Below are 17,833 nucleotides of genomic sequence, written 5' to 3'. Positions count from 1 at the left end.
CGAAGGAGACTCACGCCGATGATCATATTCTCCATATATTGGTTTCCTCCCAAAAACCGCTCGTGATATGCGGACGGAATTGCTCCGATGCCTATTGAGAGTCCTCCGATCATAATCACGATAGATGGGATATTCTTTCAGTGGGATTTGAGTGCCCATTCGAGCGCTTCGTGTTGTAGAGAGCGTTGTTGGATCCGCGGCAGAATCGCACCGGGTTCCAAAAGAGACCGCTGAGCTCTAATCTGTTCGCGATTGATGAGCTTCCGGACATGACGCGCCTCGCAAAACTTTATTCCCATATAAGTCTGTCGGGATGGGAGGCTCTCGCCTAGACGCCCGGGAAGTTCTGCTAGAGTTCGGCTCCGACGTCGAATTTGAGCCTGAATGCTTTTTGCGGTATGAAGCCAGCGGCATGAAGAGCCGGTATCTGTTATCTGTGTAAACCTCACTGTGCGCGCAGTCGTTCGCGGGTATGGGAGCTCTCCGTAAAATCTCTTGTGGTAACTGTCAGCATTCTTCCCTCCCTTTAATTCATTCACGGGGAGAATTCCTCAGTCCGATAGGGTCGGAGGACAGCGAAGGGGGATCGCGACGGAGCATCCGGGATTTTCGGGTACTCTTCCTCCGTCAGCTGATTCCTCCGCCCACTTGAATCATGCATAGTGCTGTATCATCGAATCGATGTGACAGCTCGTCATTCGCAGCCTGTAGCCTGTCTGGAAGCTTTATTGGACGGCAGACTGGATGTTGGGGGAAGGGCAGCAGAGATCCGGAGGGATGATCTCCTTCTCAGCCCCGTGATCAGAATACCAAAAAAAGAGAGCGTAGCTCAGACTACCCGAGCAAGTGCCTCGGTTCAGAGCCTGCGGAGTCGGCACGGAATTCGCCCCATCAGCCCGTACTGGAAACGTCTGTTCGATCCGAGGAGGATTAAATATTGGAATAAGGGTATCGGATGGAACAGAATTTTCGGATTCGATCTGAGCTTCGGAACGGCTTGCCTGGTGGCATGTTTGAGGCTCTACATATTCACTGCACAAGCGCGGAGATCAGAGAAATCACTTCGGCGGTATGTTTCGAGATTCGAGCTCTCGGATAGGAACGGAGTATTATGCACGCGCGATGGAGAATTTCCCTACTGCTATTCGCTCGGTCCTGAGAGCTGGTCGCGAAGTCAAGGGAACGATGCTCTCAAAAAGTCGGAAATTCGGCAGGAGCTGCGACGGTGCCCCAACATCGCGAGAGTGCGGCCGGCTCCAAAGACGGAGACCCTGTTGCAACATCGTCGAATTCTGAGGGTGCGTGCATCTTGCGGCATGGCTTCGAGGATCGTGGAGATCCGGCCATCTAGGCTGGAAGGCCCACGCCGCGCTCGGACGGAGCTAGAATGCCGCGGCACGCTGTGGTAAGCTGCTGCACAAACGGGGAATCGGTGCAATGCTTCACCGCCAAGCAAGAGAGCCCGCCAGAGCACGTGAGTCGCTTGCGATGACGGAGATATCAGGGAAGAACGATTGTGGGTTACACTCAAAGGCGAGACGATGGGGATGGGGCACACTAACAGTGGTCTTCCGAGACGAACTTCTCCCGAAGTTCGGACCCGACAAATATCTCTCCGTGTCTCTCGTTCCTGAACCCAGATGCTCTGAGGACCTGAATTTCTTCGGATCCTGTCCTCTCGGAGCACAGATCACCACCATCATCGTATGGGAAATATCCGTCTGCAAAGCTGCCTCTGACAGAAGTTAACTTTCAGATACTCAATCAAGTTGTTCTCTGACTCTGATGCGTCAGCTGTCGGTCCAGAGACGCGCATAGGCGAACCCCGGCCTCCACTGCTGCGGAGGCTCCAATTTCGGCAGCTCTCGGATTGATTTGTGATTCGGCTTGATTTCGAGGATGTACTCAATACTTGGGAGCTGAGCAGCTGATCCGGAGCGATTTCGCTCATCTCTCCATGCATTCGCCGTATACACGTTAGGCACAGACTTCGTCGGTAGGGAGATGAAATGTATCGGTAAGAATAGTAGAGATTGAGCAACTACCTAACCTATGGCTTGTACTAACTCTACTGATAGATTTGCAGAGAAGCAGATTCTGACTGCCCTCTCAAGAAAGAGAATCGTGTGCCTGGAGCTCCGCTGTAACAAGTTTGGCATATTAAACGTCTTCTCAAGTTTCTATCGACCTCTCCTGTCTCTTTCTCTTAGATAAGATTTCCCAAGACTAGATTTCTGTTTCGAAAGTCGAAAGTCACATATGATGCGTGGAGAATCAACCCTCCGATTCTTGAACTTGCAGACACTTCAGCACGACACCCAAGACGGGCGCAAGTGACGAGCTACTACGATCCCCTGGAATATATCATCGATATACCGGACTCGCCGCCAGAAGCGCCTAGTCGAAGGAAGAAGGAGAACCGGAAGTTCAAGTGTCGATTCTGTAACTACTTGGCGACATCGGCGAGCAACAAAGATAAGCACGAGAGGGTCCACACAAAAGAGAAAACGATGCAGTGCGCGTATTGTGACTATGCGACAGCTGACAGCAGCAACTACAACAGACACCTACGGAGGAAGCATAATATTCACGAGCTGGATCGGAACGTTCCGATGTCGCCCGATGATTCCCAGGAGTGCATCCGGTGTCCGTATTGCGAACAAACTAGCGGCAACATGGAGAGTTTCGAGGTACACGTCAGGGTTAAGCATAATGGAGGCTGAAGAGTTGAGCGCATATCCGACGTCATATTCGCGTAGCTCCCACAACTACGGATCTCAATTTCGGTCACCTTTACCGGCCTTTTTCATACGTCGAGATGCGCATCTTGTGAAATCTAGTCAAGTATCTATCCGCCCACGTTTTTACGATTTCCTAGCGACATTGTGATAAGTTTGCGACGCTTAATCTAGAAAACTCATATTCAATATTCTTGTACCGCATGTCCTCAAATTGCGGGACATGCCCGTCAATTTACCAACCTTCACGTGGGGTGTCCTTCGAATGGAGCACGCCCTTCATTTTTTCCGATCAGTCCGGACGTCCATCATCTCAGTCGAGCAATAGCGGAGTGAACATTAGTGTTATCGGATGAAGGACGATGGAGCAAGATTTGGTACTTCATCGTCCACTAGCTATCTAGTCATGTAAAGTAGCGATCCGGGGTATTTCCAATTATGCATCCAACGCTCCTTCGAGAAAACGGGAGCTCGTATCCGTTCGAGCTCAAAATTATGTCGGGGTTCGGCCATGACATGAACCTTCCGGCCTCGAATTTGTGGGTCGGTATCTTCATGTGGGCCGAAGTTAGAGACCGCTTTCTACTAGCCGACGTATTTGTCTAAGGGGATTTAACATGGTTTAACATGGGCCTCTGATTTTCGTTTTTTCCCATTTTCCCCCGACATTATCGGGAATCAATGCTATCATAGGTTTCGGATGGGCATTGATACGGTTCGCCTCTGACAAGAATTCCAGCTCTCAATGTTCACCCGTTTTCTATACAAAGCGTCGGATGTACATATGTCTGAAAATACTTTTGATCGCTACCGTATGTACTTTACGGGTCATATCCTATATCCGCGCGTTTCATCCGGATGGCGGTAGGCCCCTCGAACTGAGCATGCCTTCAGTTTCCCAATGCCCCCAGGAGGCGCCCTTCAATCGGGGCATGCCAGGCGTCCCCTTCAACTGGAGGAAACCGATACACGTACACCTTAGAGCCTAAATTATTGTGTGATACTCGTGAGTCTTGGAGAAACTCTAGGAAAAAACGCATTCATAGCACCCTATTCCCGAGGATAAAATCTCCCCATCTTTGCCAAGGTAGTTCGGAAGAAGAGCTTGGATATCATATGGATTCGAGTATCTCACGGGTTTACCATGAACGTGCCAATCGTATGAAGGGACTTGGATCTCTGGGAGGTTTTTTGTAAAGAGAGGTTCCCGCCGCGTAGTATAAGCTCGCGAGGAAGTCCAGCTCCACCAGAGATACATACATATATTCGACAGATCGGATTCATAATTTTGTCTATAAAATGTGATCTCGCTGGTCTCCGGGAGAGACTAGGTTATGACGGTTTCCCGGAGCGAGCCGATTTCCTAATAAAGAGCGAATGCGAGATTAAGGAGTCGCTGTTCTCCTTGTCGCTAGCTCTACCAGATCTGAAAAACCTCAAAGGCCTCGTTCTAAATTGGTTCGCGCGGAATAATACCGTTCCTCTCCACCCTGGTCGACGCAGTGCGGGACGCTCCCCGCTTGACCTGCTATCTTGGTCTCTGCGAATAAGCTCGGACCTGAGCGGAAGATATGAGGCGAGAATCCATGTATGCATGCATGCATGAATGAATGAATGTTGAAACTTCACTGAAACTACAGTGAAGGGTTGACAAGACATAACTTTATTAAATCAGAACGATCAGATTCTGGCTGAAGCGCATCTGTCGCTCGTCCGTGTGCAACTCCTGTCTCAAACTATTGTACAAAGGATACAAAGTCTACCCAACTCCACGGCTGGGAGTCACGAGAATCTAACCGGGAGGAGCGAAAATAAGATCTTGGATAAGAAACATCCTCCGGGATCGGCCAGAGCGGTCTCGGATGAGATTTAAAACTTAGCGTAGGATGAGGTGTCTGACAGCTATAAGTACTAATATCACAATGACACATAGTAGGCCGACCTCCAGAAGACGGGAACGACTGGATTCGGACTTGAAGCGCGTTATCAATGAGCCCTGAAGGAGATGAAAAACGATTGTATTTCACGACGGAAGCTGGATCGGCAAAATCTCACGAGAAAAGTCCGAGGCTACAAGCATGCTGAACCCGAGCGAAAATGTAAGATCAATTCATTGATATCTTACCCATCCGCCTTGCTGAGCTATCCACGAAGCGAGGTCTCTCTCCACGAAAAGCGCCAACGCATTCACTATCGTCATGATGTACTCTGGATGTCCTAGCTGTCGGAATGGAAAGTTATATCGTCAACTCTCTGCGCCATTCGCGTCATCCCGATAGATCGGTCCAAGTGATACACATTCGCGAATGGCATGGAGCATCGATTTCATGAATCTCAATCGGAAGCCGTCATGGAGAGAAACACTTACCTTGACGCAATCTATTGCCAGACCCCCTGAGAGCGAATACAATGCAGCTATTCTCCCCCAAGAGATATCATTGCGGAATAGTTCTCGCGCAACGCACTGGAATATTGTCTGCACAGCCGACTCGGACGGAAGAGAATGCACGCCGATGTTCCCGACAACCGTCTGGGAATAAGGTCAAATTTCAGAGATAAGAATGTAGCCATTTCGGTTCCTGATCGCTCTCATTACTGGAGAAGGGGACCAGAAGTTACTTCGCAGATCGTCTATACTCCGGTCCGCTGATGTTTCCATTCTTCAGACAGACCATCTGTCAGGGAGCGCGCTTGACGTCGAACCGCTTCGAGATGAATTTCTTTCGGCCTCTGGTTCTATGGAAACTCTCCTTCTTTTTGAAAAAGCTCGATACTTCTTCCCTGGACGCTGGGCAGCAGCGACAGAATCGGGGAACTGAGTCCGGACTCCGGCTTCGCGGCCGCCCAACGGGATCTACGCGTCCGAATTCGAATATTTCAATGTATTGACCAGCTCGCCCCCTTCAGATTCTTAGATAGTTTTCCCGATCTCCTATTCCAGCCGAGAGCTTAAAAGTCTGCGGTGATCACGAAAGGATTCTTTGCCATGAGCCAAGTCTGGATTATCTTGGAGATATCGAACGTTTCAATCCTGTGCAATGGTGGACCATTGGGACGCTGTAGCGGCTGCAGCGATTCCATCCGATGAGGGAATTGCTCCGTATTTCTAGTTCTTCCAAAAGCGATGGTATTCACAAATCTAACACACTAGCCAACTATCCTTCTCGCGTTTTGTAGAAGAAAACTTCTCCTACGCTGTCGTAAAAGTCCGTCGTAAACTATCGACCTTCGATACCGTGCCTTCTGCGACCGTGTCATGGTCGCGCTCCCGCGACATTCGCGCATACTCAGACTAAGAAACACGATGGACATTCGCTTCCTCGCTCTTGTGGCCTTTTGTTTGGGATTTGTTCCGAGCTTCGGGGAAATTTCTGACTGCGTCCAATTTAGGCGGTAGGGCTGAACCATGCGGTGCAAACACCGCAAGGAAAGGATGGTTGGACGGGCTAGCGAGCGAGCCAGCCAGCCAGCGCAGGATACAGAATCCAGACACCTTTCCGAGTCGGGAGAGCTTTCCTGCTTCCGCTGTGGAATTTGTTGCCTTCCCGAAGCGTGGAGAAGTTTCGGGAGCGAGTATTCGTAGAGCGATGCTCCGAGTAAGATTCAGAGAATGATCGAGACGTGGAACGCCAATACGCTCGTTCCGCTAGCTAAGCTCACAGTTCTATTGAGATCGGCCGCAAAGGCCCAGTCGGTGCAGCAGCACCTCGGTCGTAAGAACACTCTTGGGGATAAATTATTAACGTGAGACGGTTTTTGCTCGCTCGCCAGTCTACGCCTATGCTCGCTTGGTATTCTGTTCAGAGAAGCTGCGTTTAGGGGAAAAAATTCTCTTCGGGTGTATTGCTGAGCCGAGTTCCGTGTCGCTAACCTCACTTACACGACATCTTCCGGCGCTCAGGAAATTTTCTCCAGCAGTTTTGAATTCTTCAACCATCCCCTACACGAAAAACTCGAGCGATCACAGATCGACCGATTTTCTGATTTCAGCGAAATGTTTCTGTGGGCCCTGGGGATCGAGAGCGATCGATAATAATTCAATTGTTCGATTCCGTCATGGTCCTGGTTCTGCGGCTTCCCACGGTATCGCCACAAGGTTGAAACTTGTATCGGCAGACCAAGAGAGAGGAAAACCGTTTTTTTTTCTCGGACGGAGCCTGGGAGCCAGACGTGGGAAAGGAAGCAGGTGATCTATCTGAGAATCCGTCTTTTCCATCCTTCATTCAGGTCCTTTCTATGCTCTCGACGTCCACTTTCACGCAGAGACAGAAAGTGTTGTTCACGTTGCGTGTGTGCTCGGAGCAGCTTCCAAGGTATATCAACTAGTTTTCCCTCTTCTTCCTTTACAATACGTGCGCTGCTCCCGGAGATCGGAACGATTCCCAACAGCCCCATTCTGAATGATATTCCGCGGGCAATAATTACGGGGTTTTGGATGGGAACGGAAAAGATTCCCCGAATGGAGCGAGACAGCATTCCGGACTTCCAGCATGACGAGATGAAAGATAAGGAAGCGAGGCTTTCGTGTGGCTCGACCGAAATAATTATGGGAGACTACGGGATTCGAATATGTTGGCTCGCTCTACCTGAAACGTTTCTGGATGCGTTCTCTCGAGTTCCTGGCAGATGAGTCTAAGTTTGGTGCTGACGTCAGTTGTTGGGTATCCGGAGCACATATTCGAGACCGACTTGAGTCGTTGCAAGCCTAGCTTTTTATGCATGGGCCCGCAGGACCTCAGTTTCGCTCGGAGGTATCTCCCGCAGAGGGCTTTCGCTTGTTCCGTAACCTCGGCCGGGGTCACTATCGCGGGTTTCCAGCCTATGGTCGTAGAAAGTCTGGAAAAGAAAAAGGAGACTTTCATTCCTCTGTGTGCGGCCAGATCGCGGGAGAAGCGTGCAGGAATGAAGCCGAATTCGAGCGAGGGTACGGACTCCGCAGAGAGTTTTTTCCGTCTCTGTACACGAGGAAAACTGTTCCGGAAAACTTTTTTCACTCAAATCCACAATCTCCGGCGGGGTGCAAGGGTTGCGTTCCCAACTTGTTGGTTCTTGCTCTCACCGCGTGGAGCCGTCGTCGAGGAACCATTTCCTGAAAATCTCACTCAGAATTCCCGGACATATAGCCCCTAAGATCTCGGAGAAATTCTTGGGCTTCCAAGCCGTGGTGGCCAACTTTGCAGCGCTTGCCACCTCGAATTTACGCGTCTCCATCCGACCCCGACGCGCGAGGTGGTCCAGACAACGGAACGCATCGAGGATGTCACGCAAGTCCTCGGAATCGATCTCTCCATGGTTGAGCTGATGAGAGCTCCTCCTCGATGATCGGAATGAACTTCTGTTCGCCGACAGAGAGCAAACCGGGACCCAGGTCGAGTCCATGGAGAGCAGCAAACAAGAGAATGACGCGACGAGAACACGATTGTCAATACGATTCTGCCGTACACCCAGCCGTGGGCGTCTACAAACACAAAACCGAGAGACTGGGAGGAAAATAGGCTGTAGCTGTGTGTAAGTCTCTTGACATTTCCGTCTTCCCTTGCCTCAGGCATAAGGGCTTCGAGTTGAAGAGGAGCGGTAGATTTCGGGAAATATGTAGACGTCATATTGTTTTACATTCCCTCCTCTGTTCCGAAACAGTCTCGTTGAGAAGTCTCGAGTAGCATAGCTCAGTTCTTACAATCAATACCTATGAGTTTCACCGTCGGAGACCCTTGGAGGCATCTCGAACGTCCGAACTTACAACGACGGGAATCGAATAATTTGCGATCACAACATCATCACATCATTCCAGATGCATATCCGACGCCGACCGAGGGACGTCGAGGAATTCGACTGGAAGCCCCCCGCCCCCTTCCCCCGCATTCACGCTTTCAAGCATCCAATCACAGGCCATACCGCCCGCCCACTCACCTGTGTGACATGGAGGCTCCCACGCTGGAGAGTTTGCGGAGACGCGCGCTTTCTCTTGCATGTTCCGCCGCGGCCGCGTACCCACTGAGGGACGGTCGTCGTTGATGGAGTGACGACGGTAGACTCAGCTTCCGTTCTCGGGGACTGCCGGGCGCTGAGCTCGACAGACCTTGACCCGGGACGCAGAGCCGATTCAGACTCGAAGCGCTCGAACTCAGGCCCTGGGACAAGGGCAGCGAGATACCGTCGGAACTTTCGAAATGTGTTACGGACATGTCGAGGTCAACATCGACGTCCGACACCGAGATCGGGATCGCTGACGGTGTTGTCAACGAGGTGGTAATTAAGGGCACGGAAGTCATCTTGTTCTTCGGAGGGAAGCGTTGTCTTAGATTGCCCCAACTCGTACTCCGATTTAAATCACCGCAGCTCCCGCGCTTCTTCCCGAATGGGTTAATTGCCTCATTCTCGGACTCGCCTATTCCTCCCGCCGCTGCCGCCGCGGGCGAGTCAGGCTGCAATGGAAAGCAAACATCTGTTAGGAAAACTCGTTTTCGGCAGGATCTCGGGAAGCTGCTCAGGAGGGGACCTTGATATATTGACCTAATTATTGAATCATTTGCTCCAAGCGTTTATTGCATCATAGGATAGGATTTTGTGAAATCCTCGACGCATGTGGTTTGTGCATGAGTCAGCCGATTGCGGTGCGCATTGGGAACCTTCGGATCCTAGCTGAATGAACGCTCAACGACGCGGGACATCGGGCTTAAGATATCCCCACCAAGGCGATATCGAAACATAGTGACCCTTAGGGTGAAGCCCGATAAGGATGACTTGACAGTTATATCTCTACATCAGCGAAGGTGATCTTCGGAGGGTTGCGCTTGCGGGTCCCGAAAGCTAATTGCTGCTGGTAGGGATTCAAGTGAAGGGGAATCCGGTTTGATTGGAGGAAATGAACGACGCGACGACTTTGGAGCGGGAAGCAGTGCGGGAATTTCTCAGGAGTCTGATTGGCTCGCTGCCTGACACCCGGACGTTTTGATTATAGTCCGGCCTGGCGTAGGTCGGGAGACTTGCGACAGTCACGGTGTCATCGAGCGTGACAATATATCTTATTCGTGAATCCTCGGCGAAGTCTTTCACAGAAACGAGCTCAAATAAGAACTCACGCTCTAAAACTTCCTGTTTCGGCTAAACGGGTAAGCCAGTTCCGCTCGGGAACTTTTTTTCCTCGAGGAAAATCGGAGTTCCGAGAAAACAAGAACTCAGGCTTCGATTATATGTTACGAAACGACGTCATTCAAGCTGTTGATTTCTACCCGGGGCCGCCGATCATGAATGGAATCCGCACGACTCATTCTGAGGCACAGATCCATGGCCTGCTATTAGATAATATGGAGGAACACAATTATTCGTGAGAGCTAATAGCTCCCCGCGCGAAAACAACTCTTTTGATGCTTCAAGGAACTTCTGAATGACGTCTTTCCTGTGCTGCGCGCTTGCAGAACTCCGCCGTAGCGTGGGAGCACGCCCCGCGCTTCTATCGCTGCTGCTGCCACCGCTCGAATTATATTCCGAGCATGCACGACCAACCTCCGCTACCTATATGCGGCTCAAACTCGCTTCTCCGCTTTCGCTTAATCAGTCGGTCGGTTGTACTTTTGTGGTCGGGTCGTCGTAGTAGACCCCATGCACAGTCCCCCTTTGCTCTATATACGTCTGTAGTGCAGGCCCTGTTGATACGTCCCGCGCGGCGCCATTCTCCTGAGAGGAGCGATGATGATGACGGTGTTCTCTGCGCAGAGCCTGCCCGCCCATTTTATGGATCTGTTCCGTCCGTCACTGTCACAAACGCCTGATAGCAACGTACAGGGTACATCCATACTCGGAGGTCTTTGTTCGATACGCTGTTGCCCCGATCATTGATTGACTCGCTGAAACATCCTTCTTTGTGTCCTATTGTCTGTCCTATTGATCACGGGAGCCCATCGATCGCCGGCCAAGACGACAGCGACTGTCAGGCGAGAGCGCGGGTCATACCTCAAACGGACCGTTGGATTCGCTCTGGGAGAAATTTATTTCTCCGCTTCGCCTTTCACAGCGCTGGTAGAATACGGAAACGTGATGGGGAACATCTCAAGCATTCGTGAAGCCGTCTGTACACCTTGCGTCTACAAGATGAGACAAGAAAGCATCGGCGCGGGGAAAGTTTTATTTGTTTTTCGAATTTAGACTTTTCGATTTATCTCGACAGGGCTAACAGAGCTCTCGACCGAATTGATTACCGCCGCCGGCCGGTTGATGGGATCGCCACGCCTTGATCCGTTGATACGAAGGAAATGGAAATTTATGGACTTGTGGGAAAGGTGACGAAGATCGAATACGTTGCGTCAATCGCTGGGCTAAGTCCGGAAACACGAACCAACTTCCCGGACTTGATTTTGATACATCACTTGCAGTTTCTGAGGAGTACGACGGAAACGGTGTGAAATTGATTTTTCCGCGGTCAGCGCCGAAACAAGTCGGACTATCGAGCCATCCGACGAGTCTCTTCCGCTCGTCAGACTCGTTTGCCGAGGACTGGGACTTCCCGGCACGACATTCATAGACTTCCAGTCAGAAGACACTTTGGGAAGCTCAAATGGCAAGAAGTTTCCGATTTTTACTCTGATGTTATTGAACGGATCGCCCAAGAATTAAGACCGAGAGCGACCTGTTAACTCGGATTGACCTCAGCGGCCCAAGATAATTGAGATATCCGCATAGGTAGCTCAGGAAAATAGGCGGGAGTTCTCCTGCTCGGCGTCCTGCGCGACACAAAGAATAAGTGGTTTTGGATCCCGTAACTCTCTGGTTTGGTATTCACCGTCTCACTCGGAAACAAGATCTAGATGCCTGTGTCCATTTCTGACGTCCTCCAGCGAGAGTATTCCCACGGGAACGGACGGGAGAGCCTTCTCCACGCTGAACTAATTACGGTGCCCACCCCGAAGGGTTCATAAGGGGAGGGGGGAGCAGCGGCTTCATCCGATTACCGCCGCATCGATCTAACGTCCCAGTGGCACCGTACCGCAGGAAACATATTGTCTCTCCTTGCCTCCGGCTGATCGATCGGGAACCGAGCCCGCCGAACTGTTGCCTCAGTGCGGAGCATTTTGTTCTACAGAAGTTCTTCCACTCCCTGGAAATCTCAAGTTCCGCAAATCACGCGAGTATCCGCTCGGGAAATGCGTGCGGTTGTTTTTTGTCGAAACAAACGACAGACGCTGTCCGGGCACGATTCTCGTTCAATCTACCGTGACATGCGAGCACCAGCAGAAAAAGCGGGAGCCGCTCTATCGGTCACGTGTTGTTCAACCTAACGAGTTCATAGCGAGTTTCGCAGGAGACATAAGAGGTCCATGACTTGCTTAGATGATCTCGTTGCTTTCGCACGGATGAAGAGATAACCTCCAAAGATAACGTTTTGCTAACGTTTTTGTCCGTCTCCGATTACGCCTGGACCTACCAGACCGTGGACCACCGCTACCTCTGCTTCTGGCCCGATATTGACTTGCCGATTTCCCGGGAATCGGGGATTCAGTCGGGCAGCGTTCTGCAGAGGTGCTGGCTCAAGAGGCGCGCATTGCTTCTTGAATCCGCATTCGGAAGGCAGACAGAGACGGCGAGCTTGACAGAAAGCCAGATCCGCCGTCCACGCTGATTTCTCTCAAACGTCCATTGCGGCACTCCATTTGATTGTGGAGCGAGAGCTTCTTCCACACTAGCGAAACAACAGGCCAATGCATCCCTTACGGCGCGCCATTCCGCCATCAATAAACGCTACAAAGGTCCGCGGTCGCACTTGCCGCCGCTGCTGCCGCGCCGCCACCAGCACCGTGACGGTTCCCGTCTAGCGGGAGATATTGTCTCACGAGTATAATTGCGGCCAGAATGTCTTTCTGTGTAGTTCCCGCAGCAGCTGACGTCTCTCCCGTCGGTATCAACTTTCGAGAAGGGAATCCACTCGTGACTATCCCGCATCCGAATGGAATACTCGCTCGAGCCGAAACTTCTCAATTGATCCATTGAGCCTTCCTGATATACTTTCGCCCATACAGCGGAAGAAGACGACCGCCGTAGATCGGAATCAGCCGAGAGCGGACTTCGGTGTGCCTCGCGAGCGAGGATCGAAATCTCCCGAACCTATCTCTAAGTGACCGCCTGCACACTCACGAGCTCCTGGTGCAACCCGAAAGAGGAGCAGAGATACCGCTGAGAGCACCCGGAGAACGACCGGTGAGGTTAAGTTGCACGAAAGCTAAGTTTCCGCCAGCTCTCTCCCGGAAGAAGGTACTACGTCGAGACGGTTCCCCCCGAAGGGTCGGAGCTCGCGCTCAACGATGTGGTCACAAAATCAAACTTACAGTCAGAAACCATCGGTAGGGTTTCGAGCTCATCGCGTGGACTGTGTCGGCGCACAACTGCAGCGCCGAGCCGACAGACGTTCCACTCGAAGCTTCGCCTCGCGCCGCCTCGCCTCGACAGAAGCGTCAGAACAGCTGTTGTCTATGTAGTATCCGATGGACAGTAGACCAATAGTCACGGTAAGTGTGAAACTCTCCTCAAACTATTCTTTCAGTCTCGCTCTCGCTTCCGACCTTCCTCTTTTCTTGATTGGCCACGATATAAACGAGCGGAGCATCGGCCCGAGATTTTTTCCTCACTCGATCCAATGAGAGAGGGAGAGTCCTGAGGGTTTTTCTTGTGTCGCTTTGACTGACCGAGACCTCTCGTGCGGTGAAACAAGTGCGAAAGACGACCTTGGAACTCACGCTTCGTCGGGAGTGATGTCAAGTTGAAAAAGTGAGTCGGGTGTGAATTTCGTGAGCTCTGAAACGTCGCCGAGGGAAAGTAACGGAGAATGCCATGATCCCGATAGTGTGCGTTTATCACCGCCTCGTTGACGTTTGGAGCTCCGATTTACAGTATGTAAATGCCGCGAAGCTCTCCCTGCCGCCTATCAGCGTGCCATGATTTATTGCACTTCCTGCTGAGCGAGCGATGGCTCGTGCTTAATACGCCAAAAAAATGTCAGCGCAGCTCGAGGCGCCGAAAGGCGACAAGACTCCTCTCCGTGGCTCCCTTTCTAATTCTCTAAACGAATACAAATTGGGGTACCGTACTATCTTCGAAGTTGAGGAATGCCATCGAAAGACGCCCAAAGATCATTAGGCTCATCGATTCCGAAGGGCCAGAATTCAGCAGATAGCTGATGAATTCTCTCCAGAAACCAATTGAAGGGAGAGAAATTACAGCGAGCGAGAATTCGGGTCAAAGTTGCGTGGATAGTGGTCCTGGACTTATCATTCGGGTTTAGGTCTTCGAACGGATGCTCTAAAATCAATTCAATCGCGCACCAAGACTCCTCCAATGAAATCGATAGAACCGGGAAAATTCCTCGCACGTGTTCACATCAAGGAGGAAGAACGTAATTTCTGAAGGGCAGTACTCTGTGGGAATTCCTTCGAGAACCCGCGGGAAACTGCCGTACTCCTTGGATTCCCGATTGGAGAGCAGAAAGTGAACACCGGGACCCGAATCTGTCTCCAGGTTCGGCAAAGAAACCCCGAGGGGAAATTTGACAACAAGGGTGAGTGGGAGAAGCGAGACCTTCTCTTTTCCTAAACTTACATTGTCCCCCGAACTTCCTATCGGCTGAACTTCTCTTCGGATCGCTCAGTCGCCAAGCTAGTATTCTTCCTCGTGATCACGATTTTTAATAAATCCATGGTATCTGAACCAGGAAGACGATGCAGATCAATATAACTACGTACGTTAACTCATTTGGTATAGAGCTCCTCTGCCGTAAACCGGTGGAAGCCCTACTGAACTGTGCGGCTGGCGGAGCGGCGAGGGTTCCGCGCGTAGAAGGAGGGAAGGCTCTCTCATCGTCGACATGACAGCCGTTGCTGGTGGTTGTGGTCGTCTCGCATCGTCTTGGGGGTTAATCTTCCTGCGGCACCTGTTCCGTATCGAAACCTTCGGAGCTCGCGGAATTTCAATGACGGCATCAGCACTCTGCTGGCTCAGGCCGATCAGGAACTGGAATAGCGACGGTTTTGATGAGAACTCCCTCAGAGCGAGTCTGCCGTTGAGACGAATCTGCGTGGATGCGGGTGGATTTGCTCCCGAGGATAGGTGACACAAACCCATCCGACGTCCATGACGAAGCGGCTCCGAGATTCGTGGATTGATATCGGTCATTCCATATTCATAGGCCGGAGTCTCCATCACAAAGAGGAGCACTCGACGAGAACAATACAACCGACGTTCGTAATCCCGAATAAGCGCGTCTCCCTCAGCAGGATTTGACAACTCCACAACTTAGATTAGTCTCGGGCGAATTACTCGATGTGTTCTACTACGTTGGGGAATCGTTTTCCTGCGAAATTTCCCGCTTCTCTCCATAAGGCGGCATCGCCCCAGGTGCGCGGATTCGTATCTCCTCGGAAAATCATCCAACCCTCCGTATGATTCGTCAGTGGAAGCTACCTCTGGAACACGGTGCCATCCCGCGGACACTTTTCCGGGAATCGTCTTTTCTCGACGGAGATTCGGTTTCCCGATTCTACAAGAAGGAATTCCCTCAATAGGGAATTGTCGTCGACCATGGTCGGAGAACGTATGCACAATTTCCGTAGGGCATACGAGGATCATGATTTAACTCTCACTTCAGCGTCAATCGGAACCTCCGCTCCGGAGCAAATCAGCGTCAGTTTCTTCGTTGCAACGCATGTTCCACGAAGATGCTGGTGGTACAAGAAGAGGAACAAGGATAAAGTGGTGGGATCGGATCCGGAGTGGCTTCTTTGAGAAAACGAGCGAGGCAGAATGGTCGTCCACCGACCATTCGCCAGCGGATTGTTCTCAATCATAACGGTCGAGTACGGCAGTGAAGGAAAAACCTCAGTCAGTGAATTTCCTCCAGAAATGTATACTCGCTGGGGAGAGCGTCGGAACCTCGACCCATGAAATGACGTCCGACCGATAACAACGCCGACGCTCAGGACTCGATTCGCGAGGAACGCGCGGCGTCGAGCCATGTTTCATGGAGCGGGTCGCTCGGCCAGATGTCGATTATCCGGAGACCTGCCCCGGATAATGCGCGGATCACGCAACAGGATCCTGATTTGACCAGGAGCCCCGAAGCGCACAATCACATCGAATTCATTGAGGGATACGCCGAAATTGAGCTTGATAACGAGCCTGTGGTCCGATACGAATCAGTGATATGGAAGTTGCCTACTCATGACTGAAGTCGACCAATTTCGTTGAACATCTTCGGAGCATGTCGGAATTCTGCGCGGATAGAACTAATTTGCATATGCTCCTGCTTGATTGGTTAGGTGACAATGGATGCGCATTCGTCAATCTCAGTCGATACATACAGCGCATACCGATCCGTGGATGAGTCAGAGTCGGCCGGTGTGGGTGATCCTATTCACGTCAATTGTTATTATTCGTTCGTGTCTGGATGCGCTCCCCATGCTGTAAATCGAATTGAATTCCGAAAGATTCCCTAATTTCTCACCGGCTCGAGAACCACGGCGAGCGGTGACATTCGGTGATTGTGATCACGTTGTATTCCGATCGAAGAATAGAGCACTTTCACGGTGACAGCGGCAAGCCTCGAAAGCCAGCGACGAGTGGCACTGCTCTTTGTACATGACCCATGGACGACAGCATCCATGAGTTGACGTTCGGCGAGTGACTGTCGCTGTCGTGGATGATAGCGGCTCTCGACGCGGATCCGTCGGATGCTTTGCACTCGATGACCAGGTCGGAGAGCTCGACGGCAGCGGCAGCGACGTCGGACGCCGCTGACGCAGCCAGGTCGTTGACAACGACATCCACATTAAATCAATGCTCGATGGCGTCAGGACTGTCCGTCCATTCAATCGGACAAGACGAGAGATGGAGCGTAAGCGGCGTCTTCCTCAATCTTCTGAGGTATGCATATTCCGTCAACGGAGAATCACTTTCGGTGTTCGTTGGATTTCCTCATTCCATCGATTATCGTTATCTAGTCGAGAATAGGACGCTCAATATTGGCGGCGACCTCCTTGTATGTGTCTGGTTTGTCATCCTGTTTCCTTCCTGCGTCTCAATCCTTCCGGCGTCGCATGCCGGACTGGCCCAGCATCCAGAGTCTTCCATGGAGGACGCAGCGAAACGTCGAGAGCCGGGCTCATGATTGACGACTTTTTTCTTGCTAGATCCTTGGTCGGGCTCCACAGCATGAAGTGCTTTCGGAGGGTATCATGGGTTATATCGTAGGCTTCGATCATACTCGGATGATCAGGCGTTAAGCGAATTCTTCAACTGACAGCAACCCAGCAACAATAGATTTCTCCGCTTCTGTTTTCATGAGAGTAGCTTAGTTTCGCCTGATGCTCCGCACGGAATACGGCCAAGGACTCCAGAAACAAAACCGATAGCTGCGTGTTCCCTTCTCCGCCTTTTCAGACTCCACGCTCGGTTGAATTTTAAATCCGGCTCAGCAGCGTGAATGAGTGGATTCGTTGACGGGAGCCGATATGCGTAGCCATCACCTTCCGAAAGAAGATGGGAAAACAGGAATGTTGGAAATCAGGTCCGTTGTCTCCGTCGGCCCGGAGGGGAAAAACTTGTTGTCGAGTCCCGCCCAATTTGGATGTCCTATCAGATATTCTCTTGAAACGTCTCGCCTTGTAACCTTCGTTTTGGTGCAGCTCCAAGCAGAAGCACCTTCAGGCAGGAAAAAAATCAATATTCAAGCCGATTCAGAGTAGTCCTCGGCAGAGGTCTCGCCCGGGGCGGATTTGAACATGCTCAGCTCCCCCTCGATTTGAACATGCTCAGCTCCTCAGACTCTGGTTAGAGCGTGAGACTGTAGGAGGTCGACAGCTTTCTCACTTCTAGAAATCGATGGATCATACAGGCTAAGATTAAAGGTCCAACTTTCGGGACGACAGTTCCGCGACACGACGCCCTCGGCCCGCAGTCCTCTATTATCGGTGGACAGAAGGCGATACAGAATCCAGCCTCATCCAGAAACTGGAAAGAAAAATATGACTCATATCCACTTGATTCGGCTTCTAGTGCGCGGTCCGGAGAACATGATAGGTAGCAGACGGAGACGAGATTTTATTCGCGTGTTC

At 51.3% G+C, this 17,833-nt stretch overlaps 2 protein-coding genes across 2 annotated transcripts; one reads left to right on the top strand and one right to left on the bottom strand.

The window, feature by feature from the left end:
- The first annotated feature begins 2,004 nt into the window (after window positions 1-2,004).
- On the top strand, window positions 2,005-2,723 carry LOC108863967 (RE1-silencing transcription factor B-like). The gene is made up of 2 exons (XM_018638755.1): window positions 2,005-2,017; window positions 2,302-2,723. The coding sequence occupies exons 1-2, from the start codon at window positions 2,005-2,007 to the stop codon at window positions 2,721-2,723; spliced, it is 435 nt and encodes a 144-aa protein (XP_018494271.1).
- A 1,659-nt stretch (window positions 2,724-4,382) lies between these two features.
- LOC100902780 (uncharacterized) lies at window positions 4,383-13,178 on the bottom strand. The gene is made up of 6 exons (XM_003741386.2): window positions 13,058-13,178; window positions 8,649-9,163; window positions 7,325-7,574; window positions 5,107-5,268; window positions 4,864-4,959; window positions 4,383-4,734 (listed from the first exon to the last, which is right to left on the bottom strand). Exons 1-6 carry the CDS (start codon window positions 13,088-13,090, stop codon window positions 4,615-4,617), a joined length of 1,176 nt encoding a protein of 391 aa, XP_003741434.1. The 5' UTR covers window positions 13,091-13,178; the 3' UTR covers window positions 4,383-4,614.
- Between the last annotated feature and the right edge of the window lie 4,655 nt (window positions 13,179-17,833).

Source organism: Galendromus occidentalis, unplaced genomic scaffold (genome assembly GCF_000255335.2).
Source record: "Galendromus occidentalis unplaced genomic scaffold, Mocc_1.1 scf7180000077170, whole genome shotgun sequence".
NCBI lineage: Eukaryota > Metazoa > Arthropoda > Arachnida > Mesostigmata > Phytoseiidae > Galendromus > Galendromus occidentalis.
This window is presented reverse-complemented; position numbering and strand designations above follow the sequence as displayed.